Source organism: Phlebotomus papatasi, chromosome 3 (genome assembly GCF_024763615.1).
Source record: "Phlebotomus papatasi isolate M1 chromosome 3, Ppap_2.1, whole genome shotgun sequence".
NCBI classification, from domain to species: domain Eukaryota; kingdom Metazoa; phylum Arthropoda; class Insecta; order Diptera; family Psychodidae; genus Phlebotomus; species Phlebotomus papatasi.
The window spans coordinates 71,862,162-71,882,686 of NC_077224.1; the positions used below are offsets into that span (position 1 = coordinate 71,862,162).

At 32.3% G+C, this 20,525-nt stretch overlaps 1 protein-coding gene across 1 annotated transcript in view; it reads left to right on the forward strand.

Moving 5' to 3' along the window:
- The first annotated feature begins 2,569 nt into the window (after positions 1-2,569).
- The window catches only part of LOC129807702 (myosin-11), a 63,302-nt gene continuing 45,346 nt past the window's right edge, over positions 2,570-20,525 (forward strand). The window contains exons 1-2 of the mRNA XM_055857150.1: positions 2,570-2,904; positions 3,502-3,585. Of these exons, the coding sequence (XP_055713125.1) occupies positions 2,725-2,904; positions 3,502-3,585 (264 nt within the window). The 5' untranslated portion in view covers positions 2,570-2,724. The remainder of the gene's footprint in view (positions 2,905-3,501; positions 3,586-20,525) is intronic.

A 20,525-nucleotide genomic window follows, 5' to 3' on the forward strand; every position in this document is an offset into this window, starting at 1 on the left:
GTAAAGAATATTTTTGTTGGAATTGGAAGATTCTAAGTATCCTTTCTGGTGTCCGGAGCAAATGTCTTACTCAGCGCTCCTCGAATTTTTGAATTATTTTTTTTGTTCTAGAAGTTTTATACGATAAAAATAACAAGCCCTATAGAGCATATTTCTCAAGTGATTTGGATGAATTAGAACATTGGATTTGACATGAAGGTCCTTTGAAAATTTATAAATTAAAAGCGATTTTGAACCCGTTTATGACCGATAATTATTTTTAGTATAGAGTTACACTTTACACATCCTGCGTTATCTTGAGTCTTTTAGACCTTTTAGACAATCTGATAGGCGATCTAATTTCCAAAGTAATTAAATCGATTCGAATTGGTTAAATCAGTTGTAGAATCGAAATTATAAATTTAGCAGCTCCATCTAGGAAACTACAGGGATCCCTGGGATTATATACACATTTTCAGCATAGAAAAAATTGCATAAAATGGCATTACGCATCCAGAAAATTTGCATATTCACAGGATATTTTTTTCGAATAATTTACAGAAACGCTGTAATTAGTGGAAAATATTCTTGGAGCCAATTTTTTGGGTTATTCTAAGAAGAAATGAATTTAAAATTTAGTTTGTAAAGGTGTAAAGGTGTTTCAAAAAAGAAAAAAATGTTTTGTCGTTCAGTTGTTCTGGCAACACTAAAAGGTCGCCAATTTCTTTTTGCTGATTTTCTATTTTTAACTGTTTTAGAACTTTCTTCATATGCATTTTTGGATGCCGTACTGGTATGTTTTTTAAATTGTTGAGAAACTTTCAAAAGATTAGCCTTTGTTTATTACTTTTAAATGCCTTATGCTGAAAATGGTCTTGGAATTTTTGGTAAATGTCTGAGAAATAAAATAAAATTTACGGCACTAGTTTTTGAATTGAGACGCGGGCCTTGACAAACTTGAGGATTAGCCGAGAGACAGCTTAGAGTAATTATATTCGAAATAATGTTTGCACCACATTTCTATCAATTTCCACTAAGCCGTTGTGATGGATCGGTAAAGTCACCATAGAGTAAATTAAGCTAATTCAAAACCTGTCCTAAATGGAAATTTTTTACTATTCCAAACGGAAACGTCATTGTTTTCATGATAAATACAGTACTAAATTACTATATTTATATATTTTCTATACCACAGTTTCATTATTTAGTTAATTTTCCTCCAAATAAAGCGAAAATCCATTCATATTCATAAATTTTAATTTGTTAATTTCTCAGAAAAATTAAAAGTGTACCTTTTCACCATCGAATTTTTCATCGATCGACCATGTTTTCCAATGAAAAACACAATGAGGTGACTGTTGTTTATTCGTTTTGTTTAACATTTTTGTCATATTTCTGGCTAATTTTAGTTAAATTAAGTGTTAATCTTTATTGTTAACGGTACGTCAAGTTTTCAAATGAAATAATTACCTATTTCCTGAACAAAAAGGGTTTTTCTGAAGTGCCTGTAAATGCTTCAATAGGAAAACTTGGAAATATGATCTTTTGGAGAGATTTTCTTATGGTTTTAGATGAGAAAGGAGTAAAGACCAGGAATAAGAACAAATCCTACACTCAAGAGCAATTCAACAAGTTTTTGGAAGCCTTTCGTCGCGGTTTCAGTTACACTGTTTGACTCCAATTAGAAAATTTCTCTTGTCTCCATTTGGATTAATTTGTTTCCAATAGAAGCATTTTACGCTCACGTATTTTTCTTGTGTTTAAGAAGTTTTCAAATTATATCTAAAGAATTTTCACTAAACAGTAACATTCTAGAGGGGTCAAGGAGCAAATTTAAGTAATTGTTTTCAGAAAAGATATGAACTTAATGTGTTGAATCTTCTGTCAAAGTTAAAGCGTCTGGAAATGGTTTTGAATTAGGACATTTACCCTAGTCACTGAACTTAATTTATTTGACATCATTGACTTTAATTCATCTTAAATTTTTTGTGTGATTATTTTTTTTTAAACATACTATTTAATTTAATAGTGTAACTACACAAGAAAAGAATTTGTTGCCCAGAAATCAAATCACAAAAGAAAATGAAGGAAAATATTATGAAAATTAATGCAGTATCAAACTTTCTCTGCATAACTTCATGCAAAACTCTTGCATGACTATAACCATTTTTCTTTTCCATTCTGTCTTCTTATTCGGAAAATGAATTATGGTTCACTTTGGTATTATTGGTTTGACTTTAAGGAATTTATGGGATTTATAGTTACTTTTAAGTTTTTTATTGAATAAAATTAATTGTTTTATTGGTAATAATGAATTATTTATTGATCAAAAATTATGATATATCGGTTATATTTACTATATGCTGTCAGTATTGTCTTTTAAATTCTTTTTGACTTTAATTTTAATATGTGCAACGGGTAAAATATCACGTTATCATATCTTCCTTGAAATTTTCATTTCGGAAAACAATTTTTCCAACCCCTTTCAAACTCTAAATTCTAAAAATTTGCCCTTTAACTTTTTGGCGGGAACTTATCCCATTGAAGTGGTGAATAGTGCGAAAGAGACAACAATCTTCTGTCCAAACATCTGTGATGTGTCAAAAAGTGTAAATGTGTGTGTAACAGTGATGTTTTGGAACTATAAAATTTTGTGTTAAAAATGTTAATTAATTTTCTGTGGCTGCAGAAAAGAGATCAGTGATTGAAATCATAATAGAGACACTGTGACGCAATCTCTGAAAAATGTCGTGGCTCAATTTAGACAGCCTGAACAATATAAAAGGGCAAATAACAAAGGTGATCCAAGACACTGTGGTTCAGCCTGTCCAGGAAGATGATGAGGTTGACCACGTAGCCAAATTAGAAAATGCCACCAGAAGAGTCGAGGAGCTCACTGAGCTATGCACCACGCAGGATCAGGAGGTAAAATCCTGAAATTTTTCTCTGATTTCTGAGGTTTTTCTGGAAAAAAATGGTATAAATATCACGAAAGGGGCTTTGAGGTTAGGTCTCTTTGTTTTTCTTTTGAGAAAAACATTCGAATTTTCCCATATTTCATCAGTTTTCCACATCAAAATCTTCAGCAAAGGCTAGGGCAGCTCTTCTAGAACCTTTATCGATAGAGATATTGAAGAATTATATCGATACCTTTGCGGAAGAGGCAGCCTTATCTGCTTATTCTTCTGACCCTTCCCCAAATGTTCACCCCTCAATATTTATCCAGCACTTCAGCTGGTTTTTCCAGGAAAAAATCCAGGGATTTTAGTTATATACCCGTTTTCCTTATCAGAGACATTTACGATGATAAAACATTCCATATGTCATCTCCAATCTCGATAATCTTTCCCCTTTCGAGGAAAGCCCTAAAACACAACTTTTGCATTTTCCAACCATTTGATAAACCATCCTCTTTGATTTACAATTCGAATAAAAAGCAATTAATGCTATTATCACGCATAATTTAGGAAAGATAGAGTTAATAGAGGTGATTCTAGAAATTTATGGCATTCTCTTCTGCAGCTCACGACACTTCGAAGGCAGATTCTTGAATTACAGCAACAGCAGCAACATGCAAAAGTTGCTGAATGTGTAGCCGGAAAGTCGGTGAGTGTCAGCAAAAATAGATCTGAGAACTTTGCATTTGCAACACGATCAAGTTGATCATCAAAACTTTGATCGTTTTTATTTTGTTCTGCATAGCTAAATTAAATAAGAAATCAAAGGGAAATCAATCCCATGTTTAGCTTTCATTATTACTCTTCTAAAAGATTTTGTAAATATCTCAACGAAAAAAATGTCGAAAGATTGTTAAAAACTTGATTTTCGAGGAAGGTATGGAGTCTCTTAAGTTAAGAGATTCGATTTTTCGCAACGCAATTTCCTCAGAAACGTAAATTGGAGGTACATTTTTATGTGCTCACCTTGCAAACTGATAAGGGTTATTTGGGATTTATTACGTTTATTGGTCGTTCAAAGAGAATTGTTGCAAATAGAGAAACCTGGGGCAAAATGCGATAGGAAATTTTTAAAATTAAATATCTTCTGAGATAGAAGAAATCTAAGCTTAAAATTTTGACCACAGATGGCCTAAAGCGGTCTTCAGACTAGAGGTTTAGCCTAGTTCCCAAAGGTCTCAAAATCCTAAATAGCGTGCAATTTTATTGCTTTTTGAGAGCCTAATAGGTCATTTATCCTTAATAATCCAATCGTAAATTACATTTTTCTAAAAAATCGTATTTGACAAGAAATTAGAGCAGTTAACTCTTTCGCGTCATTAGGGTCATATATGACCCAGGGAAAAAACAATTTTTTTTTACTATTTACATTAATTGAAATCTATCGGTTTGTGCACGACATCATAATAGAAGGATGTAAGACTCTTGGCTAATTTTCTCAAGACTCCATATATTCAGGAAAAGAAAATATTTGAGATCAAAAATAACTATTTTCGAATTTTGTGAAATGACTTTTCTTTTTCAAAATTTTTTATATTACTTTATTTTTTTTTCAGCAAAAAGTTCTTTAGAAACATAAAATAGAATATCCAAAGATTGTATATTGCATATTTTGATATAATAAACTACTCTCAATATTCCAGAAAAGCGTGTAGAATTTTCCGGGTCATATATGACCCTATTGTCCCCAAGGGTAACAGTGCTTTCGTCCCAAACCTATAGCGAAATGTAGTTGGGACATTGTTTTTCTTTGTGAAATGCAGGTGGGACATCTTGCTCCTGGACATTTCATCTTATATCTGATGAATTATAACATATTTTGCAATATTTTAGAGTATTTTGCAAGCGTCTCATATTGTACAATTGTACTGTGTGTGAATAAACATGTGGATAAGTTTATTTTTCCCAAATACCACTCAAAATATTGTGACAGTGACTGTTCAAGGGATTACCAGGAAGATTCCTTGAACACCAGGAGAAGAGTGTTCATCAAGACAATCCAGTTTGCCATGGTTTTGGCCAAATTAGTAACTTCAAGCAAAAAAAAAACTCTTAGAAAGCCCGTGATATAAATATTGAAAATGATATGTACACTTCCCTTGAGGACAACAGGGTCATATACGACCCGGGGTTTTTCCGAGTTTTCACGCAATGGAAAATTTTTTTTCTCTCAGAACTATTATATTTGATCATAAAGCATTAGGAAAAACTCAATTTTACATGAATTCATCTGCTGAATAAAAGTGGGATGCGAAAGAGTTAAGCCATTTGGCTAAGCCTTATATGGACTTCAGACCTAAGGCTTAGCCATCTGGCTTAACTCTTCTAATTCCTTATCAGGCATATTTTTTTTAGTAAAATTGTTGTTTAGGATTAAATATTAAGGGCAAAACATCCCTTAGATTTTGAAAAATCAATAAAATTGTTTGTTATTTAGATTTTTGAGACCTTTAGGAACTGGGCTAAACCTCCAGTCTGAAACCGGCATTAGGTCTGAAGTCCGTATAAGAAAAATATTCCAAAAAATATCTTAACGGATAAGGAATAATAAGAGTTAAGCGATGTGGCTAAGTCTTAGGTCTAAAACCCGTATAAGGGAAGTCTATCAAGCTTCGCACACATTCTGGCTCCGAACACTTTATATTTTTCCCATGTTTCTTCAATGAATCTGAGCTATTTTTCAAAAAATATGTCAAATTCATTAAATGAAAATGGGAAAAATATGAAGTGTTCGAAGCCAGAGTTTGTGCGAAGCCTGAAAGCCTTTCGTTATCCAAAGTTTAAACTGATTCAAGTTGAGAACAAGGACAACAAAAAGAGAAAGAATACTGAGATTTTGGGTCCTTTAGAACCAGTGAACTGTCTCCAGCTCGCCTTTTTTGCATTTTCTAAATCAAAAGGAAGTCACCCAAGAAACAAAATAGCTGCCTTATAGAACCAAGTATTAAACAAGTCTTTTAGTGCACTTTTAAAAGACTCAAAAAGAATATTCTGTTGAAATTCCTATAGAAACCAATGAACAAAACCAAAGGTCTTATATCTGGCCTTCGAAAAACCAACAGAGTCTAATTTGGTGTATTGTTTGTCTCTATGAACGATAGGGACAAAAATAGCCTAAAAATGTAAGTAATTTTTCTGACAATACTAATGAATGATAATTTTCAATCTAATGAAAAATATGTTTGAGTATTGTAGTTTCTTTTCCCTAAACGGTTTTGATTAAAAAAATTGGAAGTATAAAAAATATATAAAATTATTTTTCATTATGAGAATTTAAAAATTCGTCATTTTTTAGCTTAAAAATTTACTATATAGCAAATAGCTGGAGACTTCCTAAAAAAACCTAGATTCCTTCAACCTTCTACTTTGCAATTACGTACAAACATTAAAAAAAACTAACTTTAGGTAGTCAGGAAAAATTATTTCCTTTATGGGACACCGGTGTTCCAATCGTCCTTAAAGGGTTAAGAGTAATACAATTGATATTCGGGGGAAATTTGCTTACAGGTTGATAACCGGTTAATTGCCAGTTCACAGCCGATTGGAATCGGTCCAAACTTGTCAAGTATTTCAAGATATTTCCACCAGCTCAAACATGATAGCATTTGGTGGAAAAATACACTCTCTAGACTGGTTTGGACCTTTGATCTTGAAAAAACCGTTATTAGGGATTTAACTGTATTTTCGTTATTGACAAAATATGTATGTATGTATTTTATTTGCCAACATGTGTCTTTACAATGATTCCTCATACCATGCGTCCGCCGCCCATTCAGCGTTGGTGACCAGCCTCCAAAGCCAAACGGCGGAGCGGAAATGCTTCTTCTCAGGCTGTGTAATCTTTTGTCGTATTTAATGACAAGGGCGTACCCAGCATTTCAGTTGGAGGGGGGCAAGTTGAAATTTTGTTAGTTCGGCGGGGGAGGGGGTATTTTCTTTTTGAAAAAAAAAACACATAAAAAAATGGACAAAAGTGCACGGAAAATATTTCTGCTATTAGGAAAAGATCATAAACTAACGATCTTTTCCTAGTTCAGTATGTGGAACTCATTGGGTTGTATGGAAAGTTGGAACCTCCTTCTCTATCTTGTCTACAAATATTGACTTCCTTGTCATGCTAACACGTCTACGTTGCCCTCCCGAAGTATAGAATTTAAGTGTAAAAATGACGCTTCATCCAACATTCAGCAATTTTCGTCCCCAAAACAGGTACAGTTAGGGTTATAGGAGGCAAACGGGCGCATTTTGGAGGTAGAGGAGGGGTCTTAAGTGAATATTTCACTACCCATAACCATTTATGAGGCAAAGTCGTCACAATATGGTGATGGGAGAGGGAAAGTTTGGGGGGGGGGGTGAAAAAATCCAGGGATGGTACTGCTCTCTATGTAGAGTTCGAGCAATAAAAGGACTAGGGTAAAATTTGGAATTCCGGACCAATTAATTTCAAATTCGCACAACTAGAATTGTTAGACTAATCTGCGTGATTACTAAATCATTATTAGATTATCAAAGTTAGACCTTCAAGAAGGTCAAGCCAGTGACCTTACACTTACTCAATTCCGATTTACTACAATCAACTGCGCTGCGTCTACCGTTAACTTAACTACTGGTCTTTGTAGAAAAACGGCGGGAATCTTACTTTACTGATCGTATAAATACTACAAGTTATAAACATAAAAATAGGCATTCAAATTCGTGTGGAAATAAATAAAAATTAAATGAAATACCAAAATTACTCATTTAATTCCTAAAAGTGCTGAACTGAAGAAACATTTTCAGAAAGATTTTATGAAAATATATCGCACGTTTTTTATTAAACCGTTAGGGTTACTAAATCTGTACTGTAGAGTAAATATATCTTAAGCTTAAGCACTAAAAGCTACAAAGATAAGAAATTTTTCAAAAAAAAATTAGGGTAAAGTGGTACAAGTTGGACAATGGTACAATTTGGACAGGGTTTTTTGTCTTGATAAATTTAGTACTTCATTTTTATTTGTATATTTTTAATGCTTTAGTTTTATAATTTGGTTCCTTGTGCTTAAAAACAAATTTTGTACTGTATTTATCAAGAAAAAACCATGTCCAATTTGTACCGGCGAATTGTCTAACTTGTAACACTAATTCCAAATTATATCACTTTACCCTAAAAGTTAATGAGTCAACCACACTTTTTTAGATCAGGAAAGTTTCACAAAATCAAATTTTACATCTCTTTCTCTCTCAAATTTTCTGCATATGTTTATCCCTTTCTTTTTTACTCTTCTTCTTCGTTTAAGCATCACAACAAACCGAATTTAGATTTGGACGCGAAAGAGTGAGATAGACAATTTATGTGCGGGGAAGAAAGGGGCGGCAATTTTGATTTCATGAAATTTTTCTGATGTAAATGTTCCTTCAGAGGCATAAGGTTTTATTTTAAGGTAGGGATTTTATAGAAAGAATCATAAAATTTACCTATTTCAACCTCATGAGCGATTACAAAAATTCCTCATAAACTTTCTTAAAATCAAAAAAAAAAAAATGATTGGAAATTCAACCATGTAAAATTGTGGCATTATTCTCCCTTCGCATCACCTCTATATCTCGATTATTGATTATTTGATAAGAGAAGGGAATTTATCATAAAACCGTGTGTACTTTAGGGGGAAAAGAATTCTTATCGGAAAGAGTGTGTATGGTTTATATCCAATATTTACATTCAACTCCTCGTTTTATCTGCACCATAAGTTTTTTGAGAGAGTGTTTAGCTCTTTTCCCATCCAAAAGAGAAGAAAAAAAAAACCGAAGGGAAGCAATATTAGTTTGCCGTTTTATCCACAATCATATCAAATAAAAGTTGATGTAATGTGATTAGAAATTTTATTTGACAAGTTTCGAGGCACGTTTTTGCAATTTTTTTTTTCTAAAAAAAGGGAAAGAAAAAACGTTGGGAAGCTCATATCAGTTAATTCCAAATAGAAATTCGTGTTGGCTTTTTGCAATAAAAATAGTCTGGGTTGTTTTATGTTCATTTTAAATTTGCAAAATTTATATAAAATTTCAGTTGACGGTATTAAATATGAACATGAGACATTGTTTCTCACCTCAATTACTGCATGGATTGTGTGCTAATTAAATGGCAGAATTTTTGGTGTTATCAAAAGCAACTACTTGAGCGGATCGGTGAGCAAGGAACAAAAAAAGATGATGAGACGCACATAAATGCCCATTTTTGTTCGTTGTTTATCAATTCACTATCTATGTTGCTATGGTTCCATGACTGATGAACAAGGAATGGGGGTAGGTGATTTGCATAGCTGGTGATGGGATATAAAAGAGCGACCACCTATGCTAATTGTTCACAACTTTTTCATATTCCCCAGTTGGTGTCTCTCTTTTGAAAAAAAAAAACCTCTACTTGTAGCACCTTTCTTCCATCACCGATTCCCTCTTTGGTCACACTTTGAATATAATCACCTCCATATTCTACCATTAATTTCCATAAAAAATACTTCATTTTCAACCTCCCTAAGTGGAAATTTTTGGGGGATATTCTGTTCTTAAATTAAAGGGTGAAAATGTGATTAGAATATTTTAGAATTTAATTATGAGAGAAGATTCAGTGAAAAAGCGGAAAAAGCTGTAAATGAGTCATTGAAAGTTCAATTTGAATGTTTGGCGGACAGTTTCTGCAAATTTCTGGATTTTCGGAGTAAGTTTAAAAATCTTATTCTATTAGATTTTTATCTTAGAACCCTAGGGGCACACCATGCATTAAGTGGTTAAATGATTGTTCTATGATGGAAGGGGTAAGGGATTGATAACCCTATCCCTGTATAACTGTGTTATCACACTTGCACATTAAAATTTTAATATGATTCACATTAATTGTCGCTTGTGAGAGTCCAAATGTGTAATTTGTGTGTTTCAATCATTTTATATTCAAAATTTGATCTATTTGTTGATAAAAAGGTAGACTTGGCCCGCAAAATTTGATATAAATTGATTTATAGCATTAATGCGAAAAATTAATGCGATTTTCCCTTTAATTTTTTAATGTGAAAAATATTTATGCTTTAGGTAAATTTAAACTTATTTTTGCAGGCCAAGTCCACTTTTTTATCAATAAATAGAAAAACCCCAAATATTAAATGACTCAAAGACACAAATAACATATTTGGATGCTCACAAGCGACAATGAAGTGTTCGAAGTCAATGTATGTACGAATCCTGAAAACCTTCCCCTATCATTATTTAAAACTAAAAATTTTATAAATTTCATCACAGAATTTAAGAAAATTTGATAAATTTGCTACAATACAATATTTCAATGAGTTATGCTCTCTAACGGACTTATCATAAATAAGTTTTATCAAAAATCTTATTCTAATCTAAATCTTATTATTTACTAAGTTTCGTAAGTTATAAAAGCTTTAGCAAAAAAAATCTGAGGAATTAATGAAGAAGTGTTTTGAGAAAAGACGTCAATTTTTCAAGTGTTTGAATAAGGCTAAGGATCATTGGGGTTACTTTAAAAAGAATCTCATTCTGGCCTAGATAGATTGGTTTCTGCATTTCAATAAAGTACTTAGATAAATATGATGCTTTCCAAAACTATTTCAGTGATTTATATAAATTTTATTTACCATGCGATGATGCTTTCAAAATTATTTATCTAGAAAGTTTGATGAGTTTTCGAATTTGACAATTATAATTTTGATTCTTTCGGATTGATTGTTAGAAGAAAGATGCGCCGAAAACAATCATTTGCATTCCAAACGCTACCCTAAGAATATCCTGTAGGGGAATTCTGTAATTTTCGTGGCATTGTCACACGTGAGTTCGAAACCTGACAATGCCATTCGAGCTTTTTTGTCATATCGTATGAGTTCGAAAATGCAATTCATTGAATTTTTAATGAAATCCCTTTACTTGACGATTTTATGAAAATACAGTACGTCTTGGTTGATTTATTTAACAAAATTCATTGTCATTTGAATTGCCAGAAGTCTCAAATATGTGACTTCTGACAATGCCACGTGAGCTGAAATGGCAATGTCACGGCACGCAGAGCTCAATTAGAAAATGGTAAATGCGCTTAGAATTACGCACAGCTCAATCATAAAACGGTAAATGTGCTTCAAATCACGCACAGCTCAATCATAAAACGGTTAAGAATTCGCTCTAAGGAATTTCCTGTGAATTTTGTTCTAAGCTAGAGTCTTTGTATTTTAGCAAGGAGCCTCTATCACACAAGTGAGACATTTCTAGTACTCGGAGCGAGGGCTCATATAGATTATAAGTAGTCCTAAGTATCCTTTACAATTAGCAAAGGACAGCACCTCAATGTTTTGTTACATTTTTTGTATAAGAATTTTCAAGTGACTAACTCTAGGGTGAAATTTTGGTGATTTTTAGTGAAATTTCATATGTGAGCCACCTAGCGGTAATTTCTCAAACTTAGTATGTTCTTAAATTTGTAGTATAACTCAATAGCTTTTCAACAAGCCCTCATTTATTAATTTATGATCACTAGAACATGAATTAGAAGCGAATATATGAGTTGGTACATTATAATTTCTGAACATTTTGAACTTACCAATTTTTTTTTCAAAATCTATTTCTTATCCGATCTCAATGAAATTTTGCAAAAACATCAAAAACATTGTCCACTAAATGAACAATGTTCCTTTAAATTATTGAGAAGAAATTCTCAATAGTCTTCCGCAGAGAAATTTATTCCTGGCGAATTTGTGAATTTTCGTGATTTTTCACTACAAAGATTGCCCCTGAGCCACCTCTAAACAGCATCCAATCTTATTCTTGTCTAAGAAGCATTTTATTGCCTCACCATAGAATAATTTTCCGGCCGGGGCAAAAGAATCTATTTTTTTTTGGAACACCTTATTATGCATTCGTTATATATTTCTTTATAGAATTTTAAAATTTATTTGGTCTACATTTCGATGAGTTTAGTGAATTATTTGTTTTATAATAAATGTTTGTAGCAAATTTTTATAGCGGAATGGTCTTAGGGCCCTGTTACACTAAGGTTAATTTTCGAGAATATTTAGCTTATAAATTTGGCAGTAAATATTTATCTCAAACTGTCAGATACTGAGGCCTTAGGGTGTTTAAGCAGTCTTCAGACAAGAGATTTAGCCTAGTTCCCAAAGATATTAAAGTTCTAAATAATAACAAATTTTAATTGTTTTTCGGAATCTACGATCATTTGTCCTTAATAAGCCTATCCAAACTCAATTTTTTTCAAAAAAATTTCACTGATAAGTAAATTAGAGAAGCTGAAACATATGGATACGCCTTAGGTCGAAAGTACGTATTAAGATCATCGATCAGAGGTCCTTTTCATAAATTTTCTTCACCTAATCCTTTATTTCCGAACTTTAAAAGCTGAATCGAGAATCAGCCTGAATCTATTTGGGCCTTTAGAATGGTTTAACTCGTTTAACTTATCTAATTTTTTCGTAGGAAAGATTTATAGGAAATTTTTTGACTTAGAATTTGAATAGGGGGTGTCGTCAGCTTCCGAATACGTTAGCCTTTGTAAAATGCATTTTTCACTTTTTTCTCAGCCAAAATTATTCTATAATTACTTGTAGATTAAAATAAAAAAATAGAATTAATAGAATACTTTTTTTTTGCTTTTGGAAATTATAATATTCAAAGATTGTCACATTCGAAAACTTCTCCCTTCGACGCTTCTCCTTTCGACACTTCCCCTATTAAGGGTAATTAATGTAGATTTTGAAAAATCTGTAAATTTAAGGAAAATAGTTAAGCTTTTGAAGAAGACGATAGAGGTATAGATTTGATGCTGAGCGTGGTCAGGCCATGCCTTGAATCATATAAAATTGTTCTATATTAATATAATTCTTATCTCACAATGAATAGATTACCCTTCGATTTAAATTTCCACGTTCAGTTCATATGAATTTTAAGGAATTTTACAACAAAATAACTTTTCCTTGGAATCGTCAATTCAAATCAATTTTATTGACCATAATACCCCAATAAGTATGGAAAAAGTTAAACCAATCCATTTCAAAATGCAACTTATATGCAATTTAAACATTCCAGCTGCTAATATTTCTTTCAGAAATGCCCCCATTTAGTTCAAAGTCTTGATAACACCTTTCTCAAACACTAATTAAAATCAACACAAACTCAGTGCAACTTTGTCGGCAAAAAACACCTCAGCTCAAGACACTCTTTGTATTTCCCTGATTCATTTCATCATTTTGTGAATTATGACGAGTGGAACAGGAAAAGCTTATTGGCTAGAATATCACACCTATATCGTTGCGTCAGTTAATTTAAAAAATTTCTCTTTGGGGTGTCAGCGGAATAAATAATAAAAAAAGGAAGATTGAGATAAGGAAAAAAGTGTAACTTATTTGTCAAACTCACAAGAGTTCTTCTTCATTTCTGGAAGACCAACTTTTTTTTTCTACTTCAAAGTGTGTGTTGTTTCAGTGTAAATAATATCGTTGAAATAAAAATGTGTATTTCACATTTTGAGTGACTTCCTTCCTGGGGGACACACCGATATTAAAAAAAAGAACACATTTTTGTCACTGTGACTTTTGCTATCTTGCCCATAAAATGGTTTAACTTTGAGCCCAAGGGTCAGAAAACTTTCATTTTATGTGACTCACACTTTGAATTTCATTTTTTTTTTTGTCGGGAGATTAAAAAATAATTTTTTATTCGTGAATAAGAGATTGCAAAATTAATTGTTGTTTTTTTGGGAGACATCAGAAATTCAGACAGGAATTGTAGTATTACGTGGACTCTTTTTCTGCTTCAGTTAATCAACAATTTCTAACATTGGGTCTCTTATCGCTCTTCCCTCACATTGAAAGCCACGTATGGTTGTTTAAATTAAAGCGCAATGCTCGATAGTCTTCCATATAGTGTTGTTTTTTTTTTTTTTTTGGTTCAGAGGAAGTTTTGTGGGACTTTTGAGGTGAAATTCGGGCGTTTTTTTTGCTTCAAAAAAAGAGACACGTTTTGTCGAAAATAAGAGAGGAAATGTGTGTAAATTCTGGGTATATAGCTGTGTTTAATAAAAAAAAAATGTGATAAAAGGTGTCTCTCGGACCAAGTGCAAGAACCTCCAGAAAGATGAGTCTCCCAGACAAGACGCGACTGATTGTGGTTCATCTTGTTAGATGAGATCGTTTGCGTCCTAAACCAACAACAATGATTTTTTTTTCAGTGCTATGTTTTGTGTCAATAGAGCCACAGACATTTTTAGTTTCTTCAAGAAGCAGTTGGAAATTTTTTGATGGGGGATTAGAAAAGTATTTGAAAGTTATTTGAATAAGCATTTTTTAAAGATTGCTTTAAAAACAAAACTGCTGGAGTTGCATTTTTAATAATGTTTCAAATTTAGATCATGTCCTTTTAGTTTGAAAATTTTAGTGAAGTTACTGTTCTAAAAAGGTCCAAAATCCAAATAGACTCAGGCTGATCCTTGAGAGTATTTAACTTTTAAAATTCGGCAATAAAGGATTAGGTAAAAGAAATTTATGCAAGGACCTCTAATTGTTGATTCTAAGCCCTCAGTGTATAACAGTTTGGGACAAATCTTTACTACTAAATTTTACGAGCTAAAATTTCTTAGGACTAGCCTGAGTCTGTTTGAGTCCTATCACAAGGTTTTTGAGGAAATTGTATCTTGAGGTTGGGTATCAAAGGCAAATAATACATTCGATTTTGAAAAAATCAGAAAATTTGTTTATTGCTAAGAATTTTGGGACCTTCGAGAATTAGGCTCGACCTCTAGTTTGAAATCTGTTTAACACGGTTTTCAAATTAGAGGTTTGACCATATGGATCAACTGTTTCAATTTACAAAAGTTCTTTTTTAAAAAATTTTGCTGTAGTTTTGTATTTTAACAGCCATTTATCTACACAGATTCTTAAAAACCATTGTACTTGCTTCTTGTTTGAAAATGCGATAACTTCCGAATTTGAATTGAACCCCTTATGTGGGCTTCAAAACCTAATGTTCAAAATAGACACAACCCGAAAACTTAGGATTGATGTCGTCGTCGTGTCGGTATCCTTAGACATTAGCCCTAAATTCGGGAAATCAAGCTGATATACTAAATTTTTAAGGTCTAGTGAAATTTACGAGGATTAGCGACATAAGCGCTAGTGGCAAAATTACAAAACTTCGCATTGGGTATGTGGCCGGAATTGCAAGCTGGACGAAATTTGGTATACTTACCCTATATTAATTAAATTTTAAATAGTTTTTATTAGTTTTAGTTTAACATTACAATAAAAAAAAGAAAAACTTTGCTTTGAAAATAGATCAATTTTGTTGAGATCAGATTGTTTCTTTTTCTTTAATAGTTTTAAAATGCTTCACAAAATCTACAAATACGAAAAGTAAGAATTATAACTTAATTTATTGATTGTGTTTATGACGAGTGAGGTTTATGTGACGTAGTTCTTCAAGTTGAAATCTCCACTTGAATTTCATAGTAAACAAAAAAAAATCCGGTTTTAAAATCTTGGAAAATATAACTTTATGTATCACATTTAAAACACTTTTAAGATTTCCGAGCTTTCCTGAAATTTTATGGTCCTTCCATCTGAAAATATTTTTGCATTTGAAGGTAATTTTTGTAAAACGATTTTGAAAACCATTTCAAAATTTGGAAATATACAAAAAAATCAGAAGTTTTTCTTTGATACATTATGATGACTTTAAGAATCTTTTTGTTAGACGTCTTTTAAAATTTATAAGAGCAACATAATGCCCCAAACACACTTACGACTTAAGCCGAAATACGACTTAGTGAAAAGTTATGGAAATGAAGTTTAACCATTATGTCGAGTATAATTACGCTAAGCCGTCTCTCTGCTAATCTTCAGGTCTGGCAAGGCCCTAACCTAAAAATCCCATTATGTGTAATTTTTATTTATAATCACGTGTTTTTTTTAAATTTTGAAATATTTAAAATTCCAGCAATATTAATTTTACTTTTATCCAAATTTATTGTTTTGACATTTACACAAGTGTGAATAAAATATAGGGGAAACTGGAGCACCACCGAACATGGGGTAGCACCGAACAGTGATTTTTATTTCTAAGGTACTTGAACTAATACGAACATTTCTTCGGTTGACAAGTATCCTTAAAGTATCTATGAATTCATAGAGGTCTTGTCTTAATACTTAATTGAAAAATCGCAGTGTTTGATGCTACCCCGTGTTTTGTCGTGCCCCAGTTTCACCTAGTTCTAGTTATCTGACTTATTGATTGACATACGAAGTTTTTTAAGTATGTTTTTGAAATAAAAGCAGTTGTGCGTACACAATATCTCTAAAATTAAGAACAAGCAATATACTCATCAAAATAAAACCTTTATTGCTCCGGCACACCTTTTCGATCAAGAAAATTTCGTAAAATTAAAGTTTACATCCTTTTTTTCACAAACATTTTGCATTTGTCTATCTTACTCTTTCGCACTCTTCTTCTTTCAAACATCAGAGTAAATTCAATTGGGCTTTATTCAAATTGATCCGTGAAAGGGCGAGAAAGATCTACATAAAACGTTTGAGAAAAGATATTATACAAATTTTGATTTCACGGAATTTTCCTGATCTAAAAGGTGTGTCAAAGGCCTAAATTACTACATATTTTCAAATTTTTGGATCTCTGTAAAATTTTGTTTAAGCAACAGGTTATACCAGCACATATTTCACAATTCCCACACCTTTCTCTGGAGATACGGAACCGATAACTGTCAGTGTATTTACTTGTTCGTCCGATACCTCTTATCAATTTAATTAAAATGATTGCAAAAGGTGGGTAATCAATCGAAAAAGCAATAAGTGGGAAAAACATGCGGTCTCTTTCACTTGCTAACCAAAATAACACTAACTTCCTAATTATGTTCCTGTCTATATGGTAAACCCTTCACAAATTTCTCATCACATTTATCATTTTGATTGATACCCATCCTTGATTTGTTTTCGGAGAAAAGTAAAAAAAAAAATTGAGGACTTTCCTACTTCAAGAAGAAAAGAAATTTATTTTGAGATATTCCCAATGAACTTGTATCGTTTCTGAAGTTTCATTTGCACGTGAATACGCTGAAAAGTCCACCTTTATCAATGAAGATGGAGCATGATAATTCTTCCCAAGACGTGAGATGAAGAATTGCGTAATGATGTCTCACAAGACCAAACATTATCACAAAGAAAGGAAATTGTACTACATTATTAGACAGAACAAAAGGTGTTTGCCACTGAAATTCTTGACTGTATGAAAGAGGGAGAAAAACGTGTTTGAAAAGAAGGAGAAAAAGCTCAAAATGTATTTGTACTCAACAATTTTTGTCTTTTCTCCCAATTTCTTCATCTTGTTTTTTTCCTGGGATCTCTCTCCAAGTTTTTTTTTTTAAATGAAGAGATCAGACAATTTTGTAATTTTTCATTTACGTGGTCATATGCTGTGTATACATAAAATTTAAATAAACGACATTTATGGTCAAAAAGACTCATCGTCAACATTTTTTTTTACTTCACGAAACAGTATTAGTGTAGAAAACATCTTGTGTGCGCAGCTTAATGAAGTGGCGCACGCGAAAAACGACAAAAAGCTCAATATTTTCACCTACAAGCATCAGACGGGTCAATCAGCTAGTGCTGTAATTGCGAAATTTACTTCAAGTGGCGTCATCTGAAGTTCAGATTGAATATGGATAAAGATGTCACGAAGTTAATCAAATGCTTAAGGGGACTTTTCAATTTAGCAAATTCATTTGCTTAAGTAGTTTTTAAAGTGGGGTACCTTTGAAATTGGGATTTCTCACCTATTTTTAGAAACCTATTAGAAATAATGGTTAGACATGATTTCCATCTTTTTCCAATAAGTCGTCTCTCGACTTAAGTCGTAAGTGTGTCTAGGGCATAATAATCGAACCTAGAACCGAAAATGCTTTGCCCAGATATTCAGACACGAACAATCCACAACAAGAAGAATAACGTTTCTAAGGTCAGAAAATCAAAAATTTAGCTCATGCATGTACTAAAAATCTAAACTGTAATAGATGGCGAAACGTCCCAGCTTTGCAGATTACTCAAACTCATGAGAAAGAGCTCTGTGAAATATTTTTTCGCATGGTTTTTAGTTGTATATTGCTTACTACCAAATAAATTGATTCATAAATTAAAAAAAAAATATTGGTCCTTAACAGATTCATTTACAGACGAAGACCGATGCAGCTGGCTTCGAAATTTCAATACCTTTCCAAAAAATCCAAATTTAACCAAATTGGTTAAAAATGATCCCTCCAAAGTGATTGATCTTTAACCTTTAATAAATCAAAATGGTGAATTTACGAAATGTTCTCCTAAGCGGCTTCCTCCAAAACATATCCAAAGCGGGTTTCGAAATAAACTAAAAAATCATAGTTTAGGAAGGCTTGGATGTGGGTGAGGGTAAAAGGAAAAAAACGTCTAGAAATAATGTTTTTTTTTATGAGGGATCTCCGAAGAACAGAAGTTAATATCTTTCACCGTTTAAGCTCTAGAACGGTGACAAGTTGGAAAAAACGGATTATAGAACTGTGCTCTGTCTTTAAGTTCGAGCTGTAAAATCTTATTTATCAATAATAAATTAGATAAATAGGGGAAATTGGGCACCACTAAACACGGGGTAGCACCAAACACTGCGATTTTTTAATCAGATATTCGACTTCTGAGGACAAGGCCTATAGGAATTTATAGGCATTATAGGGATGCCTGTCCATTGAAGAAATGGTCGAGATAGTCCAAGTAGTTTAGAAATAAAAATTAGTTTGGTGCTACCCCGTGTTTGTTGTTGCCCCAGTTTCTCCTAAGCTATATTTTTTCAAAAATTCTTGACGGACAATTGAAGACGCATATTCATTCTGGTAATAGTAGGGTAAGATATGGTAATTCGGAATCATGTCTATTTTTTTAATTTTGAGATTTTTTCACTGTTTCAGATGGCCAAAGAGAAATAAATCATGGTAAAAGGGATAAACAACGAAAAAGTATTCTCAAATATAAAACCTTGTACTTTACCATCTAAAACTGTTAGGAAATCTGAAAGTTCCAAATTAGACATGATTCCAAAATACCCCATCTTACCCTATTTCTCGTCGATTTGCTTTTTTCAATTTTTTGTAACTTGCTATACGAAACTTACATTATTATTATTATTAACGAAAAATACATTATTTATCATGCCTCTTATATGCGTATATTGACCACTGAAAACTTTAGTAATGTGCTAACCTACAATTTGCCTCTCTAATAACATAACTTCATAATATGACTAGTAACGGAATCTTGATTGCACATATTTGACCATTTTTAGCCACTTTCTTAAGTTTGTCAACAAACTTTTGGCCGATGAAAAATGATCAACTTTTAGAATTTTTTTCACATGAAATAAAATTATTTATCATTTTTTAAAATACATTGGATAAAGTGGTACTAGTTGGACAGGGCTTTTTTTCTTGATAATTTTAGTAAGGTAAAGTACCCTGTAGTCGGCCAGTTCCTCAACTCGGCCAGTGGGGTTATTTGTTCAATTTACTTAGGTTTGCTGTAATATGGTTTTACAGATCTAACATATTAAGGTCTATTATATTGTATATAGAAATTGACTATAAAACGTTAAAAAATTGGTTAAACAATTCAACTGGCCGCGTTGAGAAACTGGCCGACTTGAGGATACTTTACCTTACTTCATTTTTATTTGTATATTTTTAATGCTTTAGTTTTATAATTTGGTTCCTTGTGCTTAAATTTTGTACTGTATTTATGAAGAAAAAAAACATGTGCAACTTGTAACACTATGTCCAACTTGTACCACTTTACCCTAAAATGACATTCGAAAATTACAGCAACTCATTGCAAAAAGAAAAATTTTTAAAAATTGTTTTTTATATAATTTTTTTCCACTTGATAACTCGAACGTAACTTTTGTCAAGAAACTTTTGGCCGATGCTATATGTTCAACACCTTACACATTTGACCCAAAAATTTTGCGTATTTTTTTCTCAGAGCAGACGTACGACTTTAATAAAAAAAAGGTTTTATTTTATAGATTTTACATTTAAAAATTAAATTTGCGCTAGTAAAATGAATAAAGAAAAGATTAAGAATTGGTTAAAAGTAGCAATTAGCCAGGATCGAACCCGTCACATTTCGATTAACTCTCTTTAGATTGCCCACTGTTCCACCGCTGCTGATGTGTATAACCGATGTCATCCTTATTATGTGTTAATTCTTAAATGTTTTTGAACACTTTAAAAGAGTATAAATTTTTTTTTCAAGATTAAATGTTTCTATTAAGGGAAAACTTTCTGGCTTCGCACACATTCTGGCTTCGAACACTTCATATTTTTCCTATATTCCTTTAATGAATCTGACTAAATTTTCAGGAAATGTGTCAGAGTCATTTAAGGGAAATGGAAAAAATATGAAGTGTTCGAAGCCAGAGTATGTACGAAGGCTGAAAGCCTTCCTATAGACTCCTTGTAATAAATTCTTCACTTTTGGTACGAAAATGAAGTTTTTGTCTAATTTAAAAAGT